A 15,690-nucleotide genomic window follows, 5' to 3' on the forward strand; every position below is an offset into this window, starting at 1 on the left:
CTTAAATCTTGGTTTAAATACCTTAATTCTTATTTTAAACCCTACCCCACTAAAATATGAAATAAAAATGGATGACGGTATAAGGAAGTCTTCATAGCCACAATGCCACACAGCTCAGTGTATAATATTGCACTTTAATTAGACCTCAGTCGCACTTCAACAGTTATTGCTGCTTTCTGTCTCATACTCGTGTGCGTGCGCGCGCGTGCGTGTTTGGCATCGCCGATGATTGACAGCACAAAGAAAACACCTAGCGTGAAATAATAACACACAATATTGTGATATGAGGACATGTAAGAACAGTACATAAGGCCTTTAAATTCATTTCAGTCAGATCACTTCAGTCCTTGTAAATACAGTATTGTATAATGCTACCGTAGTACAGTTTGCTGCATTCATATTCAAAGTTGTAAATGTTGTTTGTCGGCCAGCAGGGGGCAGCGTCTTGTTTGAAACAAAACAAAACCAAAGAGAACAACAGGTCACATGGTTGGGATGAAGCTAGGCAGGCCGGTCACATGACCAGGGCGAGTGTGGGCGTGGTCTCAGTGGTCCAGGATGCGCAGGTTCCCCGACACGATCTTGTTCTCCAGCATGGAGCCCGCCGGAATGTCGATGCGATCCCCGTGGTTGGCGATGATGATCACCGTGCCCTGATGCAAAACACCGCACAGACACAAAGCACCCACTGGTTTTAAACACCCTTTTTTTTTCTTTAAACTATTTTCCTTGAAACCCTGCTTTGAAGTTTTAACAAAGGTTTGAATCTTGCTTTGAATGTCTATCATAACTTTTAGTTTTCCGACTGCTGTCATGTCAGGTAACAAATCTGTGCTTGCTGTGTAAAAGCTAGATTTCGCTTTGCTGTCAAACAAGCTCGACTGTTGCCAAAATGGCCCTCGTGTGGCTCTTTACCTTGAGCGAGACGTTTTTGCCGAAGGTGACGTCTCCGGACACGGTCAGGTGGTCCAGCTCCAGCATGTCGGGTATACTCTCGAAGCGGGTCAGGTACTCCTGGACCTGAATGTGGGAAAAACCTCACCACCTTTAACAAGGACTAACTAACTAACTAACTAACTAACTAACTAACTAACCCCTACTTTTACTTTTAATCTAACCCTGGCTCAAAACCTCACTACGCCATTTTTGTAGCATGGCACCTTGGTGAAAGAGCTCCCCAGCTTGACGTGCGGTGTGGTGGGGAACTCCCGGCGGGGGCTCATGGTGAGCGAGCCGGCGTCCAGGCTGTACAGATTGGACATGACCAGTAGGAGGTCCGAGGTGGTCTTGACGGGCAGGAAGCGGCTGCGGGGCACGTTGATGCCCATGGCGTTGTCGAAGCACTTGATGGCCGCGCCCACCGCCGTCTCCAGCTGGATCACGTTCTGACCTCCGTCCAGCGTCTGCGCAAGGGCCACACGGGAGACTGTGACCGACAAACTTCATCCAGTCACCATTGGAGAGCTCAACTACTGAACAATAATGTATTTTTGTGTACTTTGTGTAACGCGTTATGATGCTGATAGCAGGGTGTTAAACGTCAGCAGCTAATTTTGGGAGCTAATGTTCAAAGCTAAAGTTGGTCTACTTAGTTCACATGTTAACGTAAGATTGTAGCCAATTTCAGAAGCTAACCTTGAACTTAACATTTGAATACAACATTAAAGCTAATATTGGAAACTAACTTCAGAAACAAACATTGAAAGCCAACAGTACTAAAAGCTAACTTTGGAAGCTAATATTTGAAGCTAATGCTGGAAGCTAATGTCAGAGTAACACTGGAAGCCGACTTTAGAAAGCAACCTTTAAACAAATTTTGAAAACTAACATAAAATCTCATCACATTGAAAGCTACTTCACATATTAAGACTGAAAGCTAACATTGGAATCTAACGGTTTTCAACCAAGCCAACTGCAAAGGTTGACATTGAAAGTGAAAATTAAAGCTAACATTGAAAGCTAATCTTGAAGGTCATATTGGTAAGTAACTGAAAAAAAATCAAAGATAACAATGAAAGCTAATATTAGAAGTTACAACTAGCCTTGGAAACTAGTATTAATACTGAAGGCTAACACTGGAAGCAAATGTTTAGGCTAAATTTGAAAACTAATGTTAGTGGTAACATTTTAAGCCCAGCATTCTTACATTGAAGCTAACGTTGTAAGCTAACAGAACTAAAATTGGAAGCTAACGATGGAAGCTACTTGCATTATAAATCAAAACACATCCCAATTAGCCATTTGATTGTTTTTATTTTTAATTTAATAATTTCATAAATCTAATGGCACAGTGGTGAGGAATATTTAAGGGTTAATTTAAACAATGAATAGTGAGATTCAATGTTTATGTACTCCAAAATGCGTGTTATTTTAATGTCTAACCTTGGTGTTGACGATGACCTCCATGTCCATGGCTTTCTGCTCCTGCAGTCTTTTGATGGCAGCCAACGAGATCCAAAGGTTGTTGGTGTTGAAGATCTTAAACTTGGTCACCGACTTGAACTCATCCACATGGGCTTTGGGCACCTGGGCTATTTCCAACAGGCGCAGTTTGCCCTCATACTCGATCAGTGTGCCGCCCTGAAAGTCACCCCAGACATCAGTATTTTTTCTTTTCTTTTTTTTTCTCCATGACTCTGGAAGCACCTACCTTGACGTCAGCGCGCGTCTTGTCCGTCACCTCCATGACGAACTCGCACCGCTTGCCATTATGTCGTCCCACCAGGTGGTTGAGGATGTGCAGGTCCACGGTGGCGCCCAGGTTGTCGATGTTGGACACAAAGATGTACTCCTTGCCCTCGGCAATCAGCTGCTCCAGCAGGCCCGAGTTGTAGAAGCTGGCGTAGATGTCGCCGTGGCCCGGCGGGTACCAGCCCTCCGCGTTCTGGCCCGTCGTGCTCAGGCTGGTGGACACGGGCAGCAGCGACTCTTTGTTGATGCGAGGATACCTAAGGAGAACGCAACAGAAACATCTCAGAGGACTTCAAAAGAGGATTTAAGCAAGCGATGCGATCAAAGAGAGATCAACGGATCTGCGTCCTCTCCGGTGAACATCACATAGTGAGGGACTTTAAAAGGTAGGATTAATTCTGGCCTGATGCTTTGAGATGGTCGGACGCTTTGTGTCTTTGATGATCATGTCTGAATCATTTCCAAATTCATTAAGTCCAAACTATTTTTGGTCCGCATGATGTATTGGTAGGATGTTGATCTGAATAATTTGAAACATGGTTCCTGCTGTCGCACCTTCATTCATATTTGAAGACACATGGTGGTAAAACAATTTTCCATTTGACTGATATCGACATTAAATATGAATGATGTCCTCCATACTTTATAGCACATGTTTCCGTCATCATTTTTTTTAATATTACATTAAGCACACATTTGGATTAGTGACATTGACAGCAATTACCTGCTCTGGTTGAAGGTGTGTATCTTGACGCGGTGATGTGTGTACTTTTGCAAGATCTTATTTGTGTCCTCGTCCGTATTGAAGGAGTTCATGAGCACCAGAGGCACGTCCGTGTTGTACGTCTTATTCAGGTGCTGCGCAGCCACCACAAAAAAAAAAAAAAAAAAATCTAATTTCAATTTATTATGTGGACAAATATGAGCAACATTTTGTAGATTATGTCAAAAATAAAACAATAGTACAAAATATTGAATGCAAAATAAAATAGATGAAAAATATGCAAATCTTCTTTAAAAAAAAAAAAAGTAGCCAAAATACTGGTAAACTACACAAAAATACTTTTAAATATTTTTCCCCCTTTCTTTTTTCTTTTTTTTCTTTTTTTAATCGAAGACTTAAAAAAATATGATAATAAAGGAAGCAAAATACTGGAAAATAAAATATGAAATACATTTGCATTAAAAAAAAGAAGCAAAAATAACACTTAAAAATAAAAATACATTATTGTTATGACAAAGATGTAAGACAATAATACAAAATATCTAACAAGACATTTTAGAAGATTCATTAAACAAATATTGGAAATTAACCAAAAGCTAAAAGACAACAGTAACAAAGTAAATTAAACAAAACATTTTAAAAGAGTAGAATATAAACCCATTAGGGGAAAAAAACTACTGGAAAATCATTCTTAAAATGGAGTAAAATACTAATTGATGACATAATAAATAATACAAATTGATTAAAAAAAAATACATGAAAAATGAAAACGATGAGACATAGGGGTGTTAAAAAAAATCGATTCGGCAATATATTGCGATATTACATCGCGCAATTCTCTAATCGATTCAATAGGTGGCCGAATCGATTTTTAAACATCCCATATTTGATGGAAAAATATTCACAAAATGTCTTAGGGTTCACACATTAAGCATGAAAGAAAGTTATATTAATGGAACATTAAGCCTTCATATTTTATTTCAATGCTGTTCAAACATGAAACAGATTACAACCTGTATAAGACTGTAGTTTCAGTTAAATAAAATCTTACACTGTACAAGTTTACTGATTAGTATTTTTTAAATTTGAATAAAAAAAAAAAATCGCAACAATCGACTTATGAATTCATATCGGAATTAATCGGTATCGAATCGAATCGTGACCAATGAATCGTGATGCAAATCGAATTGTCAGGTACTAGGCAATTCACACCCCTAATGAGACAATATCCAAAATGATCAGACACAAAAAATGTCATAAAGATACAAAACCATTAGCTAAAAATGGTAAAATGTTACCTGAAAATACATTTAAAAAAATAAATATATAGAATGCGAGGGTTATACTTTGTGAATGCTAGCTTGATAATAAAGAGACGAAAATGTTTAAAAAAAACAAAAAAAAACACACAAATACTAGTAAATTGCAAAAATATTACAATATAATAGAAAAATATGAGACCCCTAAAGATGACTAAATATTAGCTGGAAAAGTAGAAAAATGACGTAATCCATAAATTAATTCCATCCCTAGTGGAGAGTTCAATGTCCAAACTGGGACAGGAAAAAGGGAGTAGCTTGAGTTTTTTTTTTTTTTTAAAGCTAGATCAAAAGTTTGCTATACATTAACCAGACTGATAATTCGCCTTTGACAATTGAAAAGGGGGGCACGGTACACTTTCTGGGAGGAGGCTCGTTCTCACGTCAGGATCTTCAACAAACACCCTCTAACGTGAATCATAATACAATGCAAACAACTAAAAACTGTCGTGCCTGCAATGTTGACATTGGCTAGCTCTTACGGAGAAGATGACGAAGAAGGCGAGGCAAGTCTTAACCTAACCACTTTGAGACGTAACGTTTGTAACTTTTTACACCAAATGCCAAATACTAGCGAAAAAAAAAAAATCAACTCTCAAATTACCACCGACTTGACAGTACTGTACATAAAAAGTAAAAACATGAACTGTACTGCATGAAAAAAAAAAAAAGACCAGAGGAGTGAAAGTATATGTGGTGGTCCAAAAATGGAGATGAGTGCGTGCATGCGTGAATGGTCTCTATTTTGTCTGCAAACAGGTTGTTTGGGGACTGGAGGTAACGCGATCGGAGCTGAGCTGAGCAGAACTGGGGTGTAGTGATTGGGACACAAGAGAGCAGTGTACTAATGGAGGCCGGGAAGGAGGGTGGCGTCCCGCGGGGCCCTTACGAAACACAACCTCACTCACTCGCGTATACGCACACGTTGATCAAATATGAATAGATTGCATACAGGAGCTAAACAAACTTAAGGTAGATTCGCTCACCTGAACCAAACTGCTGCAAATAAGCGTTTTATTGAATCAATGGACAATGGCACACGGCGTCCAGTGTTTGCTGTACAACCGTAGGATCCTCCTTCTCGCCCTCAAGGCCCCTTTTCGTGTGCCTCACTTACATATCCACTCACTGCGTGTACACACACAGTCAAGTGTAACTAACCCGAGGACATCAAATTGGGCCTCATTATACTGCATGTGAAAAGGAGTGGGATCAAATTAAGTACCCACGAACTGCACTGAATGGTCTGTGTTCGCATTGAATTGCACAAAAATTTGAGGTCATAATCGACAGATCTGAGCCTCCGTAAGGGACAGACTAAAATGTTTAATGTAAAAAAGCTTTCGGCAGAGCAAAAAAACTTGACTTGTGTCTCTTGAACTGCACAGACATGTGGAGCACACGTCATCATACCAAGCACGCCAAGCATAGACACAGCTGACGCTACTATGACATCACTTCCTGCTACGCCCATCTGAAGTCATGGTTACAGTCTTGGTGAGTTTATTTGTATAGCCTCCTTTTGTGTAAGTGTGATTCAAGCCAAAGTGAACGATGTTCCCCATGTTGGTTGTTACCTCGATCTGCTGCACAGTGAGGTCCAGGAAGGTGTTCTCATTGCGGACGCTGATCAGGCTCTTGGGGCCTTTGCAGCCCATGCTGGTGCCGAGACCCCCGTTCAGCTTCACCACCACAAGCTTGTTCAGGCTGTCGGCGACGCCCTCCGGAAGACCCCGCGCCACGATCTTGTCATACGGTTGGATCTGGACACACACAACAAAAGGTATCACATGAAGAATGTGTGTAATTTGTCCGTAAGGAATGATTTTAGTCCTGCTTGTGAGGTTTTTATCTTTAGGGTCTGAGCACAAGATGCTAAAACCCCTTTGAAATTGGTTTGTTTCTTCAGGCCAATTGTATGATGCCGTGTTAGGGTCACATAGAGAAGGTTAGAAGGGGGTAATATTCCAATAAAATTAACAAAGTTACAAGAAAAACCCCCTCAAATATTTCTGATATTATAAAGTGTCAAATTTGCAATTATTTAAAAAAAAAAAAAAAAAAAAAAAAAAAAAAACTCAAATGAACAACAACAAACTTGAATATTGACTCATCATAAAACACCAAAAGGTGTGATATATTTATTTAAAGGTAATAGAGTGATACTGAAATTAACAATATGAGCGTGTGTGTGTGCAAACTTCCTGCTGGTAAACCACAAATGCGACTCCCTTCCTCCCTCAAAGAGGATGAGGTTACAAACACAACACTCTGCCTAGATAATATAAACAAAGCACATCAGGCTCAAATGTTATCGTAGCTGACGTGCACATAAATACTTGAACACTCGACAGCGGGATGCCGCGTCGGTGAAGCATTTTAAGAGGCAAACCACCGCGGAGCGTAATTATCGCCGGCGTGGTTCATACAGGATTCCCAGCCGGACCGCAGCTTCCTTTCCACAGATGCTCACTTAGCGGCCAACAGGCATTTAGCATTCAGCTTGACAAATCAACAAGAATGTTTGTGTTGCGGATTTAACAGGAGGGAATGTGTTTGCACAAATGAAAGATTATTTATCAATTGGGCGGCGGGAGGAAGTGCACTAAACTCGATGTCGTTGACCTTGCTGTGCTGTTTACAACCAAGATGGTGCAGGACGCTAGAAAAGCAGCGGGGTCGCTAACAAGTTAAACACCAGAATGTGTGAACGGAATTGAGTAAATGTCAGAAAGTTGTAGCTTTCATGGAATGCGACGTTAGAGCTGCAGTTTGTCTCGTTAGCGCACATCACTGTCAGTGTCTTCTTTTTTTTTTTTTTTTTTTTTTTTTTTTTTAAATTCGTCTAATCTTCTCCAACTTCCTCTTGTTATGCCACATTATCGCTGCACAACTCATCTCTTATGTGTCACATATGGTGAAAAGAAGAGAAAAAAGGCTTCGTGCGAGCTGGTGAGAGGCAAGAGGAGGTGTGAGAAGTTTCTGGATGGTTACAGTGTGAGGAGGCAAAGGACAGAGCAGGCATTGTGCATGTTTGTGGCAAGCCACTGAGGACGTTTTATGAAAGAGCAGCGAGACAGAAGGTCTGCACACTCGATAAACAATTTACCGTTCCGCTGGTGAACCCCAATTTGGGTCGTTGGGCCGTGAATCATTAACGCGTTCGCCGCTTGCTGCAAATATGACTGCGGGCGATCCATTAATGAATGATTGATAAAGCAATTCATGGACGTCAGAATCATTTGGAGGTTTGGCGATAACTGGAACGTCTGAAGCACAGGAAGCTTCGGCGATGTAGAATTTGGAATTCAGAGGTAAAAAAACAAAACAAAACAAAAACACTATTATTTCCAATATGCTGATGACTTAACTCATTTGCTCCCAAAAACGTATAAAAACGTTCTATTTTAAATATTGCCATGCTCCCAAAGACATATTTTCTTTTTCTTTTTTTTTGCTATGCTAGAGCATACAGAAGGCTCTGAACTGAAGAGAATGCTTGAAGAAATGGTAGTTACTACAAAAACAGCCAGCCGGTGGCAGAAGAGTATAAGAGATCAACCAGGGCCATGTTGCAAAAGGCTCTTTTACCCAGTTTTAAACAGATTTGGATATAATGATGAAACTTAGCTTTAACAAATAGCATTGATTTTTGCAAAAATATGAAATTGATTGTATTTGCATAAGGTTTCCGACTGACAGCGGCGCTTTTCACACTTTTCATTTCCAAAAATTCTTTCTGTAAATCTCTTTACGAAGGATCGACTCCAACTCTCTATAAATGCAAACAAATATCCTACATATCATGATGCTTATCACTCTTAGGACAAGTCCTGACAACACGTGGTGGGGAAATCGACTTTCGCAACAAGTTTGCGTTTGTTGAGTAACAAGGACTGTGATCCTCCAAAGTTCGAACTAGACATCAAATATTTAATGACTGCTTGGTTTGTGCTTTTTTGCGACCGTTTTAAGCACGCGCGGGACGGAGGCCAACTCACAGAGTCCTCGGGCGGTCGCTGTATCTTGATCCATTCCACCGATGGGCCCTTAACCTGCAGGAATCTGTGGAAGAGATTCCTGAAGCCCTCAAAGTCTTTCCTGCATGCCTGAAAAACAACATCATTTTTATTTAGTAAAATTTATGTGTCTGATTGGAAGTTGTTTGCGGAAGTTATGGGGAGTTTTCACCACATGTGCATAGACATACATACAAATATTACACATACCGGTATATGAAAAGCTCACTTTTAGTGCAACCCCCCCCCCCCCAAAAAAAAAACCCCCCAAATAATCCATAAATCATATTAGTCTTTAATTTGTGTTAATATTGTTGAATATCATTTCCTTGATGCCATTGAATAAAAAATAAATAAATAAATAAATATTCTGACAAAAAAAAATAAAAAAAAATCGACAAATACGGCAGTCATTGGACAATTAAACGAGCTAAACAAACTCCTTGCTGGATGTAATAAATTCCTTTCCGCAGGCCTTTGGACCACACGCAAGATTGCAATTGGTCGTACTTTTCCCACAGATAACAGACTGAAGATAAAATGGCTCAGCACAGACTGTTTATAAGTACACCATGTTCATAAAGTCTTTGTGTGAACCAGGAGTATCAGATCTCAGGACTTATATTTGTTATTATTAGAATAGTATGCAGGTGTATTGTAGTTCTATTCAGGTGTATTGTTTGTTCCAGTGAGAAAGTAAACTGTGCATGATTAAATTAACACACCCATTTTGACGTGTTGATGGAAATTAGAACAACAGAAGGGAATCCAGTGTGGCTTTGTACATGAATAGGAAAAACAAGTGTGGTACACACCACACCCAAAATTTTAGAATTGCCTATAGTCGTACTTTAAACCCTAAATATACACCAAGTATGATTCTCAAACCTTTTCAGCCTGTATCCTGTTCGCCAGAAGTTTGAAAACCGTTTAAACAACAGTTTTTCTTGTTACAAAGAAATTTTGAACATGCTTAAAATTTGCGACAAGAAAAACCATTAAAACTGTTGACGAACGTCGGGTTAACGTTTGTGACCTTGAACGAACCCTGATGAGAAATCAACATTTGCTACATTCACAAATGTTTGTCCCTAAGTGTGATACAGGCTTAGCATGAGTTCTCCTCTTACCTTAACGTTAAAAATTAATGTATTATAGGTGATTTGATTTTGGGACAAAACATTAGGAATGTTATGACACTGATAAAAAAAAAGAAGCTACTTTTTACTTTTATCAATTTTAAGTAAAAATGATGCATTTTTTTTAACTGAAAGTCAAGCTAAAAAAAAATCTTGACAATAACATATGTGACCTCACTAGTCTAAACATGACATTCTAATTAATATTACATTTGTGGAATATGTTATTTGTCAAAATCCAGCCATTTTTATCCACCCAGCCATTTTGCCACTTACTGTCGACTTAAGACGACATCACAGGTGCTCAGGGCTCAGCAACAACCAATCACAGCTCACCTGTTTTCTGAAGCTGAGCTGTGATTGGGTGTTACCTGCAACTGTGATGTCATTTTCACTTGACAGCAAGTGGCAAAATGGCCGCCTTATGATATTGATAAAAACTGCTGGATTTTTCTGCTCAAATCATATTCCAGTAATGCAATATTAACCAAAATACCGTGTTTAGACTAGTGGGGCTTCATAAAACAGAATCGTCAAGAATCTTTTTTGGGGTTGACTTCTCCTTTAAATCCGGTCCATTTATGGACATATACACATAGCAATAAATGTGAGTCACGAGCAAAGAGTTTGGCCCAGTTTGGTCCGTGAGCCACGTGTTTTGCACCAGCCCGGAAGTGACTATATAACTTTTAAAGACCTTGCACATGTCGTCCCTTGTGTAGCCCCGCCCTCAACACACATGCTTGACGTACGTGTTAGTAAGCAGGCGGAACCCTCATTGGCACCGCAGCACAGTATGTATCACTCATGTGCGTTTTCCCGGCGACCCCTCCGCCCAAAAAAAATCGCAACCAGATGCTGGGCCAGAGTGAAAAGGTTGGGGTGCGTGCGAGGCGGAGATGTTACCTCTCTCTCTACCCCCGAAGTGGTGTGCAGCAGCTTCTCCATCTCACTGTGTATGGAGCTCTCCAGCTGCTGCCGCATCATTTCCTGGAAATGAGACATCCCTCCGTTGAGCACGCCTTTCCTCAGACCTGTGCATGGTCGAGAGAATTCAAAGTTATGGTGAAGTTTAACTGATCATATTTGATGGGGTTTGAACAGCCAAATACGTCCCAGTGAAACATTAACATTAAAAGACGTTGACTGATTCAAAAAAATGATAATTGTCTGACACTGGAAATGTGAATGTCGACTATGTACTCGGTGTTCTCTCAGCACCAGTTGCACTCAAGTCAGATTTTTCTCATATTTTTAAAGTGACCAATCACAATAGAACATAACTGATTCAATGACCACAGACGCGCCGGAATCCAACACCCTTAGTCAAAATAGTGGCAGTTGAACCAACATTTTATGTAAAAATGTAACTAAAAGTCAAAATATATACAGTGATGTGAAACTAAAACTTTCTGGACACAAAAATGTGCCTAAAAAGTCATATAATCTAACCAACAATTCCTGAAGAAATGTGCATCACAAGTCCACAAATTCAAACAACATTTATGAGAAAAACATGCCTCAAAATATTTGGATTTAGACCAACATTTCCTGTAAAAATGTGCCTCAAACATCTAAAGATTTGTAATTTGCAGTTCAAACCAAATTTTCTGGGAAAACATGCCTCACAAGTCAGACAAAACTTCAAAGCATCATCATGAGCAAATCGCAAGTGACACTGATGTGATCCAATAGAACAACAACAAAAAAAACAGTCACATCTGGAAACAAGATGTTACTGACGCTTTTGGCAGAAACATCCTCATGTTCTGATCAAGTCGTGGAAGAACTTCATACACATTGGGGGAAGAATGACTCATGAGATTAATCATGATTAATGAATCATTTCATGCATGTGAGAACACTCGGAATGAACATTGTCAGCATTAAAGCCGAATAGACACTGAACAATATTAACACATTAACATGGAGAGACATGACAGGAAGTTATGCAGTTATGCAACTTTAAACCTTTCAAAGCCAGCAATTTTCCACCTAAAGAGGTAGTACAGACGCAGGACAGTATTGTGACATTGCTGGAAAAGGGTGTTTAGTTTCTCATGTCTCCCATCCTGTTGTGATAGTCGTCCAACAAGTATTTGTACTTCACAATTCACACTAGACTCCGGCGGGACGGTATTCCGCAATGCTGGGAAAGGCGTGCGAAGTTTCACACTTTTCCCGCCCTTTTGCGTTGAAAGCAAAATGTGCAATGATTATTTCATACGTCCCACTTGGGGCACTTGATGCTCACGTCACCAAATTATATGATTGCTTGTTGCTGTGTCATTGTCTCTGCAATATCCCGAACCAAATCTCCTCTGGCAGCATAGGAACTCTACACATGGGACTTTGTGGCCCATTTCCAGGGTACAGCAGCTGCCTGGAAGCCTTACTTACATCACCGAGCACAATGCCAAGCAAGCGTCGAGTCCAACATGACTTTGGAGTAGTGGAAAGCGACAGACACGATAATATCACACTGTTGGATTCAGTGTGAAAGGCACCGGAAAATAAATGCTGGCTCTACTTTCTGTGATTTGCGACAAAACAGTTTAGGGACCAATTTGTCCCCTGGTAGACGAAGAAAGGAGGAGATAGTATTTCACATAGCTGACTTTTATGAATGCATTATTTTAAGCAGTGACCTTTTTCCGCCCGCCGAAGCAAATTCCGACAAAAAGTGCGAACAGGAAACAAACGTTAGGAGGGTCAAAGTGGCAAGTAGGATGTCATGACATCCGCTTCTGGCGTATTACAGAGAAGTGAGACACTTTGCAGTTGGTATTCATTGAAGTCACAATAGACTTCCTTTTAGTTCGGAATAAAAAAAAAAGAAAATCTTCAAGGAACTCTTACATTTTAAAAACCACTTCACAGCATCATTCGGTCTTTTACTTCATGCATCCTGTGCTGCAATTTTGCAAGATCTGGTTGTGAAACTGTGCATTCTTTTGGGGAATTGTGGCAACGTGTGTTTTTAGGAGGAAAAAAATGAAAGATTCTACTGCAGTTTTGATGTGGCAGCTTTGTGGGATTTCTACATGAAAGAGACAATATATTTTTCACACTAACATTTCTTGGGGAATTGCAACATCTTTTTTCTTGCTGGGTTCTGTGTGAACGCTATAAGCTAATATATACATGATCTTTTGCTACAGTTATGAAGTGCTAACTTTGCAGGCTAACTGCGTGAAACAGTGGATTCTGAATTTATTTGGGAATTGCGCCAATTGGTTTATTTTCTGGGTTCTATGTGAAAACCACAAAACAAATAAATACATGTTCTTTTACAGGCAGAACATTTGACTATTTTACAATACTTAATCATTTAGTATTTGTTTAACTTTAGAAAGAGAGAAAACCCAAACAAATTTGCTTGCGACTTGGTCCTCTCTTATCTACTTGCATAGTCCTCCACATATCTAGTTGAAAAATGACGTGATTTATGTAGTCTTTCATGAAAGAAGATTGATTGTTTTCTGTGTTTAATCAAAATAAGACATTTGCAAAAACATGTTTTTGCTTCGGAAAACAATGACTGAACCGGTAACATAGCACAACATCAACACCCCCCCACCCCTCCTTTTTTAATCACAATGCGAATATGAAGTGCGAAATAAACACCAACCATTGGTTTATAAACAGTAATCATAGAAGGAAATGCTTTTGTAATAATCAAAATTAAAATGAATCTGACTAGTCGATTAATCGAGTGAATAATCAAGAGATTAATTGATTCTAAAAATATTCGATCGTGACAGAACTAAATATAAGTCTAGTTGACATTAAAATACGAAGGTTCCTTACCTTCCACATAAAGGGCCATGTTTAAATCAGTCAGGAAATTAGATATTAAGAGGAACGAAACCTGTAATAATTGCCAGTTAATTCCAAAGTGTCATCCCGTGGTGCAGTAAAGTTTCCTGGGCTGAGTGCTGACTGTCCATTCATGCAGTGAGCTTCCAATCACCAGAGCTCCACAGAATAGCACATCCCGTCCAAGTCATAAAAGAAGGAGCAAAAAACAAGGACACATTCGCACTTATCTCCCTGGCCAGTCGCCAAACGAAATGTAGTCCCACAAACGTCGTTTTTTATCCCTTGCCACCTCCTTTCCCCCCTACGTAAACAACGTCACAAGTCCTGGCTGTGACTCCTAACCACTACCAGGTTTTTCCTCCGTCGTCCTTCTCCTCCCTTTCAACACTAACTCCCCTGCTTGGGATTTTACGACCACATTATTGCGGAGATTTTTCCCCGCTTTTGTTTTTTAACATCGCCAACGCACGCACCCACGTCAATTATTAACCCCACCGAGGTGAACACTCCCATCCACCCGTCGTAGCTAACGGGACTTTACAAAAGCAAAGGTACAAACGCAGCACGGAGGCGATGCGCTCCTTGGACAAGTGACTCGTCCGAAAAACTGAGGTGTCATGAACGCATCGCGGAGAAGAGGAACCACTGTGGCTAAAATGAACCCCCGAGGAAAGAAAACCCTATGGGTTAACCTAGCTAGCCAGCTACGTGATAAAAATATATATAATAAAACGTAAACGAAACCGGTAGTGTTCGTCTTACCGATTGGCCGCAGGATGCCGGCGGTCGATGGGGTCGGCCCAGTCCAGCGGTTCGAAAGAGACCACAGCAAGCAACTCCCCGCAGAAGACACACACTAACCACTACACACAAGTACACTATTACACGCTCCCAAACGCACACGAATATTTTTTTTTTCCTATCGGCGGCGTTTTCACGTCAACACACCATACTGTCTGGCTGTGTTAAAAATAATACGTGAAAAATACATGCGAAACTTGTGTTGTGTTAGGAGAGAAATAGATGAGTTGCTTTTTTTCCCTCCTCTCTGAAGTAACATTCCGAAGAGGAACGAATTGAAAGCTGTCAGCGCCAGACAAAACCAATCAGAGCGTGGTGTTTCTATGACATCACCGCCGAGCGCCAATGGGGTTGTGTGAAGCAGGGACGAAGATTTCAAGAACGAATTGGAGTGCGACGTTTCTGTGCTGTATTTTCCAAGCGCCAATGGGTTTTATGACGCACCTAAAGACGTTTTCGGATATTTTGGATTTTTTAAGGACAAATATTTTCACTTTACAAGCTGTTTTGGGTTGACGCCATTTTATTTGGCGGTAATATATATATATACTCATACTGGTATTAAAACGATTAATATGTAGTAATAAAAAATGTGCTTAGATATTGAGGAAGAAATAGCCCTTTGTCGTCTGTCAGTAATTTGTCATCCATATGTACTTTCATTTCCAGATACCAGGGCTGCAACATTCTTTTATAGAGGAGCTGACACAATTGAATCGGTTGGTGACGTCAATTATCGTCATACTACACTACAGTACAAATATACTTGGAAAAGTAGGCAAATCCTGCCCCTCCGTGGTGTCATATTGATATTGCACGATGGTATTTCTTAACACATTATGCAGCAATCTGGCATGAGGTTGTATAAAAAGTTATTGTGTTTTAAATAAATGGACCATTCATGTGCAGACTTGGCTGGTCAAGTTTTATGTAGTCTTCTATCTGCATTCATGCTAGACCACAAATCACACATTTCAAATTTCAATATTATCATTTAACAGCAAACATGACCTCTTGCTTTGATGGCCACATTTCAACATGCCACATACATAAAGCAAGATGTCAGCAAATTTCGAAACTTCAGCTCAAACGAGCAGTGGAAGGGTTTTTATTGTGGAGTTTAATATTTTATTTTTTTGTGGTGACACCACAGGAGAGAATTAGTAATGTAAGTT

General features: G+C 40.0%; 1 protein-coding gene and 1 long non-coding RNA gene across 3 annotated transcripts; one reads left to right on the forward strand and one right to left on the reverse strand.

The window, feature by feature from the left end:
- Positions 1 to 114: 114 nt before the first annotated feature.
- ugp2b (UDP-glucose pyrophosphorylase 2b) lies at positions 115 to 14,776 on the reverse strand. Of its 2 annotated transcripts, none has more exons than XM_077495582.1 (10): positions 14,477 to 14,776; positions 10,799 to 10,926; positions 8,736 to 8,843; positions 6,312 to 6,497; positions 3,416 to 3,549; positions 2,651 to 2,948; positions 2,383 to 2,580; positions 1,161 to 1,403; positions 916 to 1,020; positions 115 to 653 (listed from the first exon to the last, which is right to left on the reverse strand). In XM_077495582.1, exons 2-10 carry the CDS (start codon positions 10,895 to 10,897, stop codon positions 546 to 548), a joined length of 1,479 nt encoding a protein of 492 aa, XP_077351708.1. In that variant the 5' UTR covers positions 10,898 to 10,926; positions 14,477 to 14,776; the 3' UTR covers positions 115 to 545. The 2 variants fall into 2 exon arrangements, with proteins under 2 accessions (XP_077351708.1, XP_077351707.1); XM_077495581.1 differs by lacking the exon at positions 14,477 to 14,776 and adding an exon at positions 13,703 to 14,317.
- Positions 6,334 to 15,444, forward strand: LOC144001354 (uncharacterized). Its single transcript, XR_013278464.1, has 2 exons — positions 6,334 to 6,517; positions 15,185 to 15,444. It is a non-coding gene; the product is annotated as an uncharacterized LOC144001354 (long non-coding RNA).
- The last annotated feature ends 246 nt before the right edge of the window (positions 15,445 to 15,690 follow it).

Source organism: Festucalex cinctus, chromosome 14 (assembly GCF_051991245.1).
Source record: "Festucalex cinctus isolate MCC-2025b chromosome 14, RoL_Fcin_1.0, whole genome shotgun sequence".
In the NCBI taxonomy this organism is placed as follows: domain Eukaryota; kingdom Metazoa; phylum Chordata; class Actinopteri; order Syngnathiformes; family Syngnathidae; genus Festucalex; species Festucalex cinctus.